The sequence below is a fragment of the Microtus ochrogaster genome, chromosome 18 (assembly GCF_000317375.1).
Source record: "Microtus ochrogaster isolate Prairie Vole_2 chromosome 18, MicOch1.0, whole genome shotgun sequence".
In the NCBI taxonomy this organism is placed as follows: Eukaryota; Metazoa; Chordata; class Mammalia; order Rodentia; family Cricetidae; genus Microtus; species Microtus ochrogaster.
Window position 1 is genome coordinate 67,624,682 of NC_022020.1, and position 15,453 is coordinate 67,640,134.

The 15,453-nt window shown below is 45.3% G+C and overlaps 1 protein-coding gene across 1 annotated transcript in view; it reads left to right on the plus strand.

Annotated features, from left to right (window-relative positions):
• Nucleotides 1-7,837, plus strand: part of LOC101996142 (cytochrome b5) — a 30,280-nt gene extending 22,443 nt beyond the window's left edge. The window contains exons 3-5 of the mRNA XM_005356331.2: nucleotides 1,568-1,597; nucleotides 6,569-6,603; nucleotides 7,473-7,837. Of these exons, the coding sequence (XP_005356388.1) occupies nucleotides 1,568-1,597; nucleotides 6,569-6,603; nucleotides 7,473-7,554 (147 nt within the window). The 3' untranslated portion in view covers nucleotides 7,555-7,837. The remainder of the gene's footprint in view (nucleotides 1-1,567; nucleotides 1,598-6,568; nucleotides 6,604-7,472) is intronic.
• Nucleotides 7,838-15,453: the final 7,616 nt, after the last annotated feature.

Consider the following 15,453-nt stretch of genomic DNA (forward strand, 5'->3'; position numbering starts at 1 on the left):
AGAGAGAGAGAGAGAGAGAGAGAGAGAGAGAGAGAGAGAGAGAGAGAAACTTTAAAAAACAATAGAGCAAAACCAATTTCTTCTGAGTTTAGAATACTTTGAGACAGGGTCTCAATACATAGCCCAGGCTGGTCTGGAGCTTCCTATATAGCCCATGCTGACCTGAAAGTGGCTCCTCAAACCTTTATCTGTGCTGGAATTATCACTGTACATTACCAATGCCTAGTCAGGACACCATTTTGTCATAAAATAAATTGACTCAAGCTTTCTTTGCTTGGCATTTTTTGGTTATGGTTATTGCTGTACTCAGGGTCAGAATGCTGTGCTCTAAGGCTCTGCCCTGGGGACACTCCCCAGGCTCTGAGAGCCCAGAGAGAGACACATCCAGAGGGTGGGGAATCAGTCCAGTCAGTTTGTTCTCCTGCAGCCAGGGGAGTGAAGGGGGCCATGAGTACACATTCCCTGACGAGAGATAAGTAGCTGCCCCAGCCCGTTACGCAAGCAAGAAACGCTGAAGATGAATAAATATAGGCATATCCCTATTTTTATGTCTTACTGTATATGAATGGTGGTTTTTGTAAGAACCAAAAATGAAGATAAAAGTAGACTCTTTTTAGAAGTCCCAGAAATCCACTTTGGAGCAGGTTCTGTTGAGCTATCTCTGTGTGTCTGTGTGTGTGCCTGTGTGTGTGTGTCTGTCAGTGTGTGTGTGTGTCTGTCAGTGTGTGTGTGTCTGTCAGTGTGTGTTGTGTGTGTCTGTCAGTGTGTGTGTGTATGTGTGTATATATGTGTGGGTCTGTGTCTATTTTTCTGCTTGCCTGCCGTCTTTTGGATTTGCTGGGAGGTTATGTATACTTAGACTCTGCCTTACTTCTCTGGAAGTTTTATCAGCCCACACATTTTCATACTTCCCAGAAATAGCATGGTTGTATTGCATCGGCAAGGTCTGCCCTCGTGATAATTCCTCCCTGTCCTGTTCCTTTAAGTTCTCTTCCCGTGAGGAGGGAGGGTGAGTTTCATTTAGGTCACCTCCCGGTGAGGTTCTTCTGTGGTCAGCATTTAGATGCCCTTGGATTTTGACATCCTCAGCCTGAGGGTGGGATAGTTTATAGTCATATTTCTGGGAGATTGCAGGCTTCACTGAGGCCATCACAGCAGAAAGACGCGTGTCTCAGTGCGTGAGCTTGGGAGCGGAGAAGGAAGGGAAGCAGAAAGACGCGTGTCTCAGTGCGCTTGGGAGCGGAGAAGGAAGGGAAGGGTTTTGTTTTCAGTTGTTCTCTGAATTGACAGCTCTAGTACGTCTCTAAACCCCTCTACATATAACCAAGACGGTCATGGCTCCATTCTGAACTCTGGGACTGTGGATGGAAATGCCTCTTGTTCCTAACCACTGGGAATTTTTGTTGTCAAACCACACAGATCAAACTTTGTATTTAACTTTGCTGAATGCCAAATGCTAGTCACTGAGTAATAATTTAAAAATAAGTCAGCCCTTTGAATATGAGACTTTTACAGATGGATGTCATGTTATTTTTAATCCCACCCTTTTCTTTTTTTTCCCTGACAGGATGACAGATCAAAGATCGCCAAGCCTTCGGTAAGTTTGCACAACCATCTCAGAGTGGTGAACAGAGGTCACTGTGTGTCTTCATTGCAGGTCAAACTGGAGCAAAGGTCACCGCCTGCATAGGTCTTTCTGGGTTAGGTAGATGTGTGATTTACTGGCTTTGCAAAAGCTTGGTTTGGGGTTTTTCCTTTGTTTTTCTTACCAGTCAGTGTGGTTTTGAGGAGTCCTTGTGTGTTACAACAAATGTATTACTTTGAAAAACATTATAATTATTAATAAACAAAAGTCTGGGTGTATAGCTCAATGGAAAATGCTTGTTTAAATGGAAGTGTGTTCTCCTCCCTGACTCGGAGAGGACTTACCTATGGCTCTCCCTCCTCTGTAGAGTGTGGTGTCCTGGGCATTCAGAAAAGGCGTTTCACATTGGCATCCCTTAGTTCTTCAGTCTAAGCTGACTTTCTTGTTTAATTTGCTCATTAAATCTAGAGTAAGAATTTATGAGAGCAGCCAGCCAAAGTTCCTGAAAAGCATACCTAGGCCAAAGTTAATTCTGGCTTGTAAGAAATGAAGGGTGAGGGAAGGTTTTGCTTTAGAAACGACAGCAAGGATACCCAGCTTTTCCATCTTGTTCTGTGCTTCTGGCCTTAGTGGAGAAGGCACACAGGGCGAGCCTCTCTGTGGAAAGCCCGCTGTGCTGTCTCTGCTGCCGAGATGCTGTTTGCTTACATAGCATACATACTCAAGAGCATGAGTGCAGATGCCACGCTCACTCCAACTCTCACACGGTGCAGGAAAAGCCATGTGTGAGCTTTCCAGTGCACATTTAACACTGGTGATAGGCGTGCTTCAGGGAGAGTTAAGAAAATGAAATGGTGTTTAGAATCTGAACTATGTCTGTGACAGTTGCTCAGATTCTGACGAGTAGGTGGCTTTTCTGGCTGCTTTATAGGCAGCTGACATGCTGGAGTACCTATGGTTGTTTCCCTTAGAGTCTGTCAGGGAAGAGGTCCGTTTCGGTCTTGTTAGATGTTTAGTATGTTAGTGGTTTTGTTGTGAGTCAGTCACCTGCAGGAAAACAGGCTTTGGGGAGGCTTGTTTCCTGAGCTTTGATCTGCTGCAGGCCAACCACATCCCTAACCATAGTGCCCATGCAGGTTGTTTGGTGGTTAGCCTGTCTCATACCCCAGACCACTGGAGGCCACCCTCATCCGTTTGTTCTTAGAACATGTTCGCTCTGCAGCTGTGGGTCTTGGAGATGCACATGCTGGTGCTCAGCATGCACGAGGTCCTCAGTTCAGCCTCCAACAACTGGCCGTTATTGTGCTCACCTGAAATCCCGAATCCTTGGGAAATGATCACAGGAGCACCAGAAATCATCCCAGGCAGCATCGTGCGTTTTAGGCTAGCCTGGGATATATGAGACTGTCCCGAAGGGCAGTGTTGAGGGTCGAGCGTGTGTGTGCCTGCTATGTTTGCTGCTCTCTGTGAGTGTTTAGTTTCCATTACTTTGATGTTTGGAGTAGCTGGTGGGCTGAGCACACGTCGCAGGATGAATTCTGGGACTCGCACTGTCAGCGTTAACAAAAGACCTCCTGCCCATGTTTGCAGGAGGGAGCAGCTCTCTCTCAGTCAGACACTGGGCCTCCATTTTATCTATCACACATGGCTCAGTGGACGTGGAGCCTCTCACTAGACTCCACATCTACTTGGTGTGCAAAGCAGATACTTTCACTCTCAATATTTTACAGATGGACCAGCTTTGGGGTATTTTATTGTTTTAAAACAAACAAACCAACAAGCAAAAGAATCCCTTTATTTCCTGTTGTGATTTCGCTTAAACTGGAGTGGAGCTGGGAGAAAGGGGGTGACCCTTGCTGGTTACTCCAGAGGCTGGAAACAAGTGACATGAAGAAAATGAGTTGCTGCTTTTCTGGGTGCTTTGTTATTTCTGCCAAACAAAACTGTGTATTTCTTAGGGTCCCATGTTATTGATAGGGGTTTCTGTCCTGCCCGGTTCCTGAAGTCCTTAAGTCCCAAAGAAATCACACAGAGGTCTACATTAATTGTAAACTGATTGGCCCATTAGCTCAGGCTTCTTATTATCTCTTATAACTTATATTAGCCCATTATTCTTGTCTGTGTTAGCCACGTGGCTTGGTACCTTTTTCAGCCAGGCAGTCACATCTTGTTTGCTCTGTGTCTGGCTTTCTCTCTGTCTGGGTAACAACTAAAGACTGAAACTTCCCTCTTCCCAAAATTCTCGTTGCCCCTCCTCTACTTCCTGCCTGCCTACTGACCAATCAACATTTTACTAAAATAATACAAGTGACAGAATAAAAGACCATTGTCCCACAGCCCCATGTAATCATCTTTAGGCTAGAGGATATGTTCTGCGGTCTGATGTTTTTAAATAATCATCACACTCGGAGCCGGAGCTCAGCGGTAGAGCACTTTCCAAGTCTGTATAAGGCCTGGTGTGTGCGTTAGTCCTCTGTGTTGAGATAAAAATATTGCTTACCTAAAACATCTAGTTTAGTTTTGAGAAGTATAATGGACTGGAGAGTATTCTCTAGAACCTGCCCAGAAGAAGCTAAACTGCCAAGTTAAGGAATTTACAGAAATTACACATCTATGAATGAATCCCCAGCAATCAAATTTGCTTACATAGAAGGTAGTAACAGTATTGGGGTATTTCCTTGTTGATACTTTTCAAAGCACCGTGATATACAAGGTTGTATTAGTCTCTGAGATCCTCAGACCTCGAGGCCCTGAAGCTCTACTGAGCTGCCATGAAAGCTGTAGAGGTCACGTGTCCAGCGTCTGGTTTGTCAATTGGTCTTTTCAGTTCCTGGAGTCTCCGAACTTCTTAGGAAGACTCCACTCTCAGTACTTCCAATGAAGGAGTAAGCTAGGTTACATGAACTTCTTTGAGATGACTGGTTTGTAAAGGCTTTAGGGATTTGTATTTTTTTATATGGAACTAATCATGATTTATGCTGACTCACATGGCCTTTGGAAGTCATTATACGTGCCATACTGGTAGTTTTTACTGCATGTTGGAAGTCCTCCAGGTTGCACAGAAAACAAGCAGCAGAGAGTTCATTGCTGGTTCCCTGAACCCAGCTGATCTTCTCGGAGCACAGGCCACTAGATAAAATGGGCTTCTTTATCCCTCTGTGAAGTGGAGATTATAGCTTCAACTCCCAAGCATTCTGGGTTTTAAGGCTATGAAGAAAGTAGACAATCCAAAAACTCTATGTTTTTGGTTTTGTTTTTATTTTAGAGTTCTACCTTTTGGAATGTTATTGTTACTGGTGATGGTGGTGGTAATGATACATTAGGATTATTTTATTTACCTATATTTAAACTTTAGAAATATTTATTGTGTGTGTGTGTGCACACACGCTTGTGTGCCCCAACACACACACACACACACACACACACACAGAGGTCAGAGGATAACTTTCAGGAGAACTGGTTCCCCTTCTATTGCACAGGTCCCAGGGATCAGGAAAGCCCAGGTTGTCCGGCTCTGAAGCAAGTGCCTTTCCCTGCTGAGCCAAGTCACCTGCCCTTATAACCATATCTTAAATGGTGTGGGCACATTTGAGCCTCAGCAATATTTTAACCTTATATTGGTGCCTTTGGCCACAAAGACAGGGGACCAGGGAAGGCTACCTGAGATTGCACAGGGTCTCCTGAAATGCATGCACCCCTGCCTGTATCTCAAGCGAGTGGTCCTTGCTCTCTGCGTCCTCACACTGTCCAGCATGCGATAGTATCGTGCCTTCAGCGGGCTCTTCGGTATCGTCTATCATTGTGTTTCTTCTAATGACTGAATAATATTGTTTGCGTATTTAATTGTCTCCCACAATTGGTGTTAATTATACTCAGATGCTCATGAAAATTAATCTTGTGCTGGTTATGGATTCCTGTCGTCACCACTATTTAAAATTGCTTAAAAGGGTAACAGATGTGACGTTTTCTTTTTAAATGATTTGTTTTTCTTCCCCTACTATGTCAGGAGTCTTAAAGGTGATGTGTCAAGGTTGGTGTGTGTTGCTGGGCTGCTTTGCTCATGCACCCCTAAAATGAATTTGCTTTTGGGGGGAGGGGTTCCCTAACATACCTCTCAGGGGCACCGCTTTGCCTTGCTGCTTCCAGGTGCCCGCCTGGCTGATATTTCCATCTATGCTGCAGGAAGCTGCAGACATGACTCTCTGACGGAGCTGGTCTGTCTGTGGCTGCTTTTGCTGGCGCACTAACAGTTTCGCTGGTGTGGAATATTACAAGTGCTTCCTAAAATGTGTTAAAACCTAAGTGCGTGTGCTTCGGTGGGACGCAGTCCTTGAACGGTCTGAGAAAATACGTGGTGATTTTTTTTTTCTAATGGTCCTCCTGAGAAAGCCTGTGCTCAGAAAGTGCTAGAAGGTAAATAACGCCATTTGTTGGCGAGGCAGAGCAGTTCCCGAGTTAGTCTGGGCTCTTTCTGGTGCCGTTCAGTGAGCTGAAGAAGTCTCAGGAAAGGCGGTGTAGCATGGGCCATGGCAGTTCTTAGCATGTTGGTCACATGGTGTAGGTGCCCTCTCATGCCCTGGCAGGTGTGACTGACAGAAATGACACTATAGTTCATACTCCGTGCTTTGAAGAGTTAAAGTTCCCTTCCGAAGGACAGTGACACGGCCTTGTGTATGTGCCCACAAGTACTCTGTTTACAGTTTTCATGAAGTGCTTAAATGTTAAGTGTGGATTATTATATGTATTCTATTGACATTTTCAAATTCACCAATTTAAATGTAGTTCTTAAAATTTCATTTTCTTAAAAAATGGTGAAATCAGGCTTTTCAGTAAGAAGAATTTGAACATAATTGTTTCTTTTAACAATTTTTAAAAGACAGAGTTGAATAAAATGGTGATTTTTTTTTTTTTAATCTTAAAGCATGATTTGAATCAGGGGGATCAATGCTCAGATGTTAACTTCATGTTTTTTGTGTGTTCCAGGAAAGTCTCATCACTACCGTGGACTCTAATTCCAGGTACATGCTGCTGTCTTTTCATTTGTTTTGTTTTGGACAAAGGCTCTTGTAGGGCTCCAGAGCCAGAATTAAGACACCTTCCCATCTGATTTCTGTCTTCCAAAAAGTTGAAATTTATAGGTTGAAATCCAATTTGAAAATTCATAGCTACATTAAAGTTCTCCCCAGCTATGTCTCTAATTTTACCTATAATCTCTAATTTACCATCCACTGGAAGCTTAGAAAAACTGAACAGTGTAAATCAGATATGGTTTTGAATTTGGGAGAGATACCACAGACTAAATACTCTGGGTATGGTTTTACTTAACAGTTTAAATCCATATGGCATAGATATTAAGTTTGGGTTTTTGAAGAAGTATCTGAGAATTTAAAGCTGAGTTTGAGTGGCAGCCGTGCAAATGAGGGTTCAGGCTCCTTACTTGGTGGCTCTGGGGACAAGGTCTGCCCTCTGCTGTAGAGCTGGCTAACAGTGTTCTCCACAGATTCTCATCTTAGTGCTAAGTGGGTCCTGCAAGAGGACAAGACGTATCCGGAGCATTCCCCTGTGTGGTCTGTGATTTCACATCAGGAGAAAGTCACCGCTCCTAGGCAGTGTCTGTTGAGAGAGCCAGCGCAGCTCTCTGTATAAAGGATATGGGAATAGCTGGAAGCAGAGCAAGGGTGTGAGTTTTCTCATGGTGACAACAGGAGAGAGCAGTGGCGTCAACACACTGTGCTCAAGTTTAGCAGAGCTGAGCTGCCCTTTTAGCTCACGTGGTTCTAGAAGTAAGAAAACTAGGCTGTGGGAGTTTTCCATCAGAGGAGCACAGAGGTTGAGGTCTCTGTAGTGGGGAGCATTCAAGCATCTTGTTGCTCTTGTGTCTTTCTAGTTGGTGGACCAACTGGGTGATCCCAGCCGTCTCAGCCCTGACTGTCGCCCTGATGTATCGCTTCTACATGGCAGAAGACTAACTTGCCTCTCCAAACCAAGGAAGGGGAAAGACTGCCCCCCAGAAGGGAGAGAAGAAGCCAGTGTTAATCATGTCCACTGACAGCCACCTTCTGCTGAGAACGTAATTGTAATATATCTGTTTCCCTTTCCTTCTGTGTTAGTGGAACCAACGAGGAACTCTTTGTACTCTTCCACTCTGCAAATGTGCCTTTTTTTCATTAACTTCATTTTGATGTTTCTTCACTACATAATTTACATATTGTAAGCACGATCTTTTTAAAATATATCTGGCTTTTAAAACATGCTGCCGTGTGTGTCTGTTTGTTTGGTAGGACGCCTCCAGTGCTTAGTGTTTTGGTTTATTTCACAGAGTTGTTTAAGTGTGCCGATTATCCACACCCGGGTTGTCTGTGTCGTGAAGGCTTGATTGTTCTTGTCTTGATGACATGGTGATGATGGCAGCTAACACACACCTGTTACACGGTTTGATATTAGTTGCCTGACAAGCATAACTGGCGGCAGCAGCGGAAGGAAGTCTCCACGATGGCGGGAAGGCCTAAGGGGTAGGGTGCGGGTCTATGACAACACTTGGATCAGGAAGCAGAGCGCTAAGACTGGAAACAGATGTGGATTATCCTCTTTAATGACCCATTCCCGCTAGCTAGGCCAGAGAGGCCAAGGTTCCACAGCTCCCCGAGACAGTGCCACCAGATGGGACCCAGATGTTCAAACACACAAGCGGCGGGACATCTCCTAGCCAACCAGTAAAGTGCCAGTATTGTTTCTTTTTCAAGAAGATTAAGATTCAGAAATTATATCTCAAAGATTGGTAATTTTTCTCCTTGAAATGCATGGTAGAGTATGGAAGTGACCTACAAGATCTAGAGAAGAGGCACCGCGTCCTCTGTGTGTGACGGATAACAGCAGCGTGAACCAGGTCGTGGACTGGGGAACGCTGTTGTAACGGCCTGTGTTCTCTGTTTAAAAGTTGTTCCCTAGAGACTCACAGTTTCGTAACTTTTGAAGTGCTACAGATTCCCCATCCAGAGACAACAGCAGAGTATGTCCTCATCTTGGGAAATGCTGATTGAGTGACTCATCGGAGCACAGATCTGGACAGGCTTGCTGCTTGCTCTTTTGGCGGAGCCTTTGCTGCTGAGTGATGGGCTGTGACAAGTGTGGTGTGGCTCTGCTTATTCTTCCCTCGACCTCTCGGGAAGCTTTCTTTGTTATCCCCTGCCTGGTGTGTTATTATCATCCATGACTTTTTATTTTAAATGCAGAAACCCCAGAGGGTAATCTGCTAGGTGGTACTTGTACCTAGCTGTGACTAGGTGACCAGAAGTGGCGTTCTTAAGAAATAGCACATCAGAAAGGAGCGTTACCGTTGCTACAGAGCACAGATTGTTTCTTAAGGATCCTTTTCAGTTATTTTTATCCTATGTGTGCGAGTGCAAGCCTGCGTGTATGTACTGCATGGGTGCCTAGCACCCACAGAGGCTAGAATGTCGGATGATTGTGAACACGGTGGCGACCTGCCACGTGGGAGCTAGGAACTGGGTCCACGTCTTCTGCAAGGTCAGCATAACTGAACTGAGTCATCTTTCTAGCACCGATGAAGAGGGATTGTTTTATAGTCAGTGGCATGCATCGCCCTTTCCCTGTAGCGCCAGGCCTTCCTTGCGCATGCTCAGTATATGCTGTGTCACCGAGTCACCCCCAGCCACTCTTCATCATCACAATTCTTGTCCAGCAGGGGAAGGGTCAGGGTCGGACGATATTGTAAACTCTTCAGAGCTTGAGACAGAAGAATGAGGAGCTATGAGCTGCAGTTGGCCAGGGCATGTGCATTTTAAAATAAGTTAAATACTTGTTAAGATATTTTGCTAGAGACTCACAACTGGTATAGAGAGTAAGTGACTGGAACACTGAACCTGACTTGGGATGTGTATCGTATCCCCTGTTCAGGGCTCAGGGAGCATTGTGGAAATGGGCTGTGGAAAGATTACAAGAACCCAACCGAGGTTGGGAGGATTTCTGGGCACGTCAGGACTGTTACATTCATGAGCTCAATGTTCTTGTTTCCTGGACAAGAACAGGAGATCAAGTTAAAGTTCCAGAGTTGATGGGGAGGGGCTCACTAGGCCCCGCCCCTTAGCTGAGGCACTATTGGTGGCTTCTGTGAGCGGGCGAGGGGTGTGGCCTCTAGCTGGTTGCCCATGTTCTCATGGGTAACTCAATGCCTGGGTGCATTGGCTTCAGTGGGTAATAAAAAAGAGGGGAACGTGAAACTGGGAGGAGAATGGGGGCAGTCTGAGAAGAGCTGGCTGGGGAAGGAGACGAAGATATTTACGCAAACTGTATGCCTGTGTGAAATTACCAAATAATGAATAAACTAAAAAAACAAAACAAAAAACAAAAAAAAAAAACCTTTCAAGACAGGCAAAAGACCAGTATAGACTGCTGTCACTTTAGCAGCTCAGTGACGTTAGTTGTTAGGGAAATGCAAACCAGAACCTTAGTGAAGACTACCTCACCCCCACTAGAATTACTATAATAAATTCAGAAACAAGTTTTGAGAGATGTGGAGACATCTTGCCTTTTGGGTGGGGATGTAAAAGGTGTGAACAGCATGGCCTCTGTGGGAATGGCAAGACCTTCGGAAGTATAGAGCTTCATAACCTGCTGTCTCTTTGCTGGGTGTATGCCTGGAAGTAAACACGGGCGCTCACATAAAGACTTGTCTGTGAGCCTGGCGGTGGTGGTGCAAGCCTTTAATCCCAGCACTTGGGAGACAGAGGCAGACAGATCTCTGTGAGTTCAAGGTCAGCTTGGTCTACAAGAGCTAGTTCCAGGACAGGCATCAAAACTACAGCGAAACCCTGTCTCAAAAAACAAAAAGTCAAAAACCAAAAACCAAAACCAAAACAAACCTAAAAGGCTGGTATGTGAATCCCCATTCATAAAGCCACCAACTGGAGACAAGAGGAGCTTGTGACTAGATAAAGAAGACACATGGTCACATGGGCCACGAGATGACTTAATAGGTAAAGGTGCTTGCCACCAAACTTGGTCCTCTGGGTTAGATCATTGGGTCATGATAGAGACAGAGCTGACTCTCACAAATTCCTCTGACTTTCATATAAGCTATAGTGTTAGCACACACACACACACACACACACACACACACACAGAGTTTTTCTCTTTGACTTGTTGGTGCAAGAACTGCTAACTCGTCTCCCCTGATCTGCCAGGCTATTGTCTCTGTCTGCACTATGTTCCTGGGAGCTTAGTCCAATTCCTGAGATACAGATGGTGTTTGTTAACTGAATATCAAAGCTCATGGATGACTGATGTCTCCTAACTGCTCTTCCATCTTTAATCTGTATCTCTGATCATTTGTTGCCATCGTCCTTCAGCCATTCTTCGTTGACAGCATCTGGATATGACATTTGCTGCAAGCCTTGGCAAAGGCACCAAGTCCAGGGCCATGCCAAACTGCTCACCACCCATTTGGGACAGGGTGTTCTGAGAACTGCAGACAGATGGGTTTTGCTTGTTGGAATATAGGTGTGTTCAGCTCCAGTGGTTGTCCAAACTGGCAAGAAGCGAAGAAAATCCTGTCTACTATTCTTAGCTCTCCAGATCTCTTGGCTTATGAAGTGCTGGGGAGATGGATGTCGTGTCTCTCTTGAAGTCCACCCAAAACTCCAGGGCGAGGGATGGTAAGAGATTATCGGAGGCAAACACGGAGGGCGGGGCCAGCCTCAAGCTCTTGAGACCAAAAATGTTCTGTTATCTTTCCTCAACCACAGAGACTCCCTACAGCAACTGGCTGAGGTTCAGGTAGTGAGTTCCTTGGGGCCAGGAGAGTTCGCATTTCGAGTAACAAGTCCAGTCCTGACTCCCCTCCGTTCGTCCCAAACCTGCAAGTGACACTCTCCTCCTGGGAAAAAGATGATTATTTTAGCACCCGAAACTTCCCGCTGAGGTCTGGCACTAGGAGAGAACACATTCTTGTTTCTTTGGGGTAGGGAGCATGTGATTCATTCACGGGCCTGTGAGGGAAAATCTTAAGACGGGCCTCTCAGCCTGTGCAAAGAACTCTAATCAAACCAGGTTAGACTGAATTAAAAATGCCTACATTTAATAAATGCATAAAAACACTTTTTAATAAAACTCTTGGGTGGCTGGGAGCATGGGGGGCGGGAGACACGAGACACACAGAGGAATAGCACAAGCAAAACCCAAAACCACGCGCTCCTTTTTCTGGTGCAAGCCTAAATAGCCTGTGGGAGTGGTCCTGACCCTCCCTAGGGAGGGGTCAGCGCTTGGCAGGCTGGGAGTTGGAGTCCGGAGGTGGAGTCTGGCTCAAGGCAACTCCCAGGGAGAGGGGACTTGAGATGGAGCTCTCTGCTCCATTGGGGCTCCTTTGGCGCCCCTAGGATGGATGCCAGGGACTGGGGTGGCGCTTCCAATCAGTGCCCACACTGAGCACCTAGCAGTTCCCAAGAGATTGGTTATAGTAGCTGATGTTTTCATAAATCATAGAAAACAAAATTCTGGAGGGAAAACATGTGTGGCAATGCCACATTAAAGAAGAAAGACTAAATCCCATTGTGTAGACACGTGTAAAATGGTGACCTGATTTACTTGGAGGAGTTTGGTCTTTCTTGTTGTAACCCAAGAGGGTCTAATCTAAGAATAGACATGGACAAAGGTACTCCTCTCTCTCTACTGAACCGCACAGCAAATACGGTAGCAAAAAGGAACGCGGGACTTTTGTCTTTATCTTTTCTTTTTGCTGTTGTTTATTTTTTTTAGATTGTAATTTAATTTCAACATTTTCTCTTTCCTCCCTCCAAGCCCTCACATGTACTTCTTCTCACTCTCCTTCAAAATCATGGCTTCTTTTTCCATCAATTGTTATTGCATGCGTATATGTATTTGTATATACATACATACACACACACACACACACACACACACACACACACATATATATATTCCTAAATATATGTTGAGTACATATAATGTTCGTGTGTATGTGTGGTGTGTGTGAGTGTGTGTCTGTTCTCAGGGCTGATTGACAGGGATAACCGACTAGTCACCATTCCCTGGGGAGAATCACTCTCAGCGTTCCTCAGATGCCTGTAGTTCTTTGTGTAGGGTTGAGATCTAATGGTCCCCCCCCCCATCCAGTTCATCAAGTCCTTTAGTGTCCTCCTTGTTCAGCAAACATTTGGGCAATCATGTCGGTGAGATTTTAGGGGTGCTGCATCTGACATTCCTAGGAGACCTACTCACAGCAAACTCGCCGGTCCTTTGACTCTGCCAGTCTTTCTAACTCTCTTCCACAATGTCCCCTGGACCTTAGGTGCACAACTGCTTTGTAGATGCATCCATTGGAACTGGGCTTCACAACTCTGCATTTTGAATGCTTGTCGTTTTCTGTAGTGGCCTTTATTGCAAAGAGAAGCTGCTATTTCAACTTTGTCGCTTTAAACTGCTAGTATCCAGCTGCTAAGGCCGTAGCCTGGGGGGAATTCTGTTTCCCACCAGACAGTGGCTCTGCTGCTATTGTTAAAGGTAGTTAGTTCTAACTAAATCTCTACAGTTCTAATCAAATTCGAGACTCAAAGGCTAGGGTGAAAACCTGCAAGCTCAGAGAGGTTGAGTAGCAATAGCCAACTTGCTCTCCTTGCTGGTGTCCTGGAAGTCACTTCCTTCCACACCGACCAATGAAAAATAGCTCATGCTAAGTTCCTCCCTGCTACTTCCTGTCAACCTGTTGCTAAGCCCACCTCTCTGAGCCCAGGTTAATTGTATTTAATTAACGCAAATACAACACACCTTTAAGATAACAAATGCAGTATGAACAAATGTAACTTCATTGCACAACAAGAAGTTTTCTTGGTGAGAGGTGAAGTTTTTTCTTAATCTTTTATAGGACCCTCATAAGGGAGAAAAAATTATTTTTCATCTTACTGACTCAAAACAGCATGCAAAGTCACAATCAATGTTCTAGGAGGTCTCCCTTTAGTATCTGTTATAGGCAACTTCTCTTCTGTCTGTTGTAGGTGATTTCTGTTCTGTAGCCCTTCTATTTGCTGTGACTTGGCCAGGGAAGAGGTGGGACAAGACTAAGGTGTTTCAGCAGCAAGGAAAGTGTAACTGGTACTCTTAACGTGATCTTCCTTCCCTGGGGCATCCTGCTTTTCCCATCTCTTCTTAATAACTGTAGGCTTGGATTGCCCATTGCTCCAAGTCAACGTAAGCAGAAAGTCATAATAATTTAATTTTAACATGTTTGCGTATTTCCTTATTGTCTAAGACAGTTTATTCCCTGCCACTAAAAGATTTCTTTCTAATGCAACCTAGACCTTGGACTCCTGGTCTGAGGAAGGAGCTTGTCCTTGATGCAGTTGCTGCCACAGGGACCCTCTTTGCTACAGAAACTGGAGTTCTGCTATGAGTACTACCCCCTGTGTATGTGTGCGTTCCAGAGGTCGACTTTCAGTGTTGTTCCTCAAGTGCTGTGGATTTGTCTTGTTATTTGACTTGCTTCTTAAAAATTCATTAAATTCTCTTGCATGTGTATGAGTGTCACATGTATGTCTGTGCACCATGTGTATATCTGGTGCCTGGGGATGCCAGAAGAGGAAGCTAGATCCCCTTTGGAGTCACAGACTGTTATCGGTGTTATGAACCATCATGTTTGGGCTAGAAACCAAACCTGGGTCCTCAAAAATCAGCCCATGCTCCTTACCACTAATCTGCCTCTCCAGCCCTCGCTGTGTTTCTCTGAGACAGAGTCTCTCACTGGCACCTGGGGGTGGAGGGCTCACTAGTTGTGCTGTGTGGACTGGTCAGTCAGGCCTAGGGATCCACTTGTGTCTGCCCTCCCAGGAGTAGGTTTACATGTGCATGCTGCATGCCTCCCTCTTTTGCATGGCTATCAGGATCAAACTTTGGGCATCATGCCTGCATGGCAAGCCTTTGCAAATTCCCAGCTTGAACTTGAGCAGTTTAAGCTGTTTTCGAGGATGGCTGGAGAGAGTCATCTGTACCAAGCAGGACCTTGTCAGTTTTATGGGCTGAAAGATGATTTTCTAGGTTAGCTCAACTTGGCTTTTCCGGCTCATGCTGTGTTGTTGGCTTTTTGCTAAAGGAGCTGTGGGCTAAACTGGAAGCCATGGTTAAGCGCTCAACACACAGGTTTCATCAGGCACAGTTCTTGTCTTTCGTGGGGAGAGAAAGCACGCCAGAATTTGCATAGAAATCTCCAAGTCATTTGTGCTTTATTCTCTGTGCTCACCCAGAGTGCCCACATGCCATCGCAGGGCTATCCTAGGCAGCTGGGACAGTGCTCAAAGAGACCCTTTATCTGTGTCTTCGTCCCTCAGCCATGCCATTCAAGCCCTCCTCTGAGAAGAGCTTGTCTTCTCCGGGGAGTGTCACTGCGGGTGACACACTCACTTTTCTGTCTGTCTGTTCTCAGGGGAGGCAGCTACGCCCTCCGGTCTTCCCAGTCATCAGAGGATACTTTCAGTGGGATGCTATGGTGAAACTTGCTGTCAGAGCCCAGACTGGCCAAATCAAAGGCCTCTCTTGCTTGTTGGTCTCTAAGCAGAGACCCAGTTCAGCAGAGTTCACTGGACAAACATTGCTGCTGTTCTGTGCTGTCTATTTCTACCTTTCTAATCTCTGACCCCAGAAAAAAGTTCCTGTGTTCTTTACTAAGCCAAGACAGATAAAGGACACTGTAATCTTTTAGTGAGCCCCAAGTTAGGTAATCACTGTCATTGCAAAGGTTGAAGTTCAAGCAGTGATCTCAAATGGCAGATGCTGTGTGGGTTTTGAAGTTTTAGATTCTGATCACCTCTCAGTATTTATCTCTGGTGAGGAAAGTCAAGTTT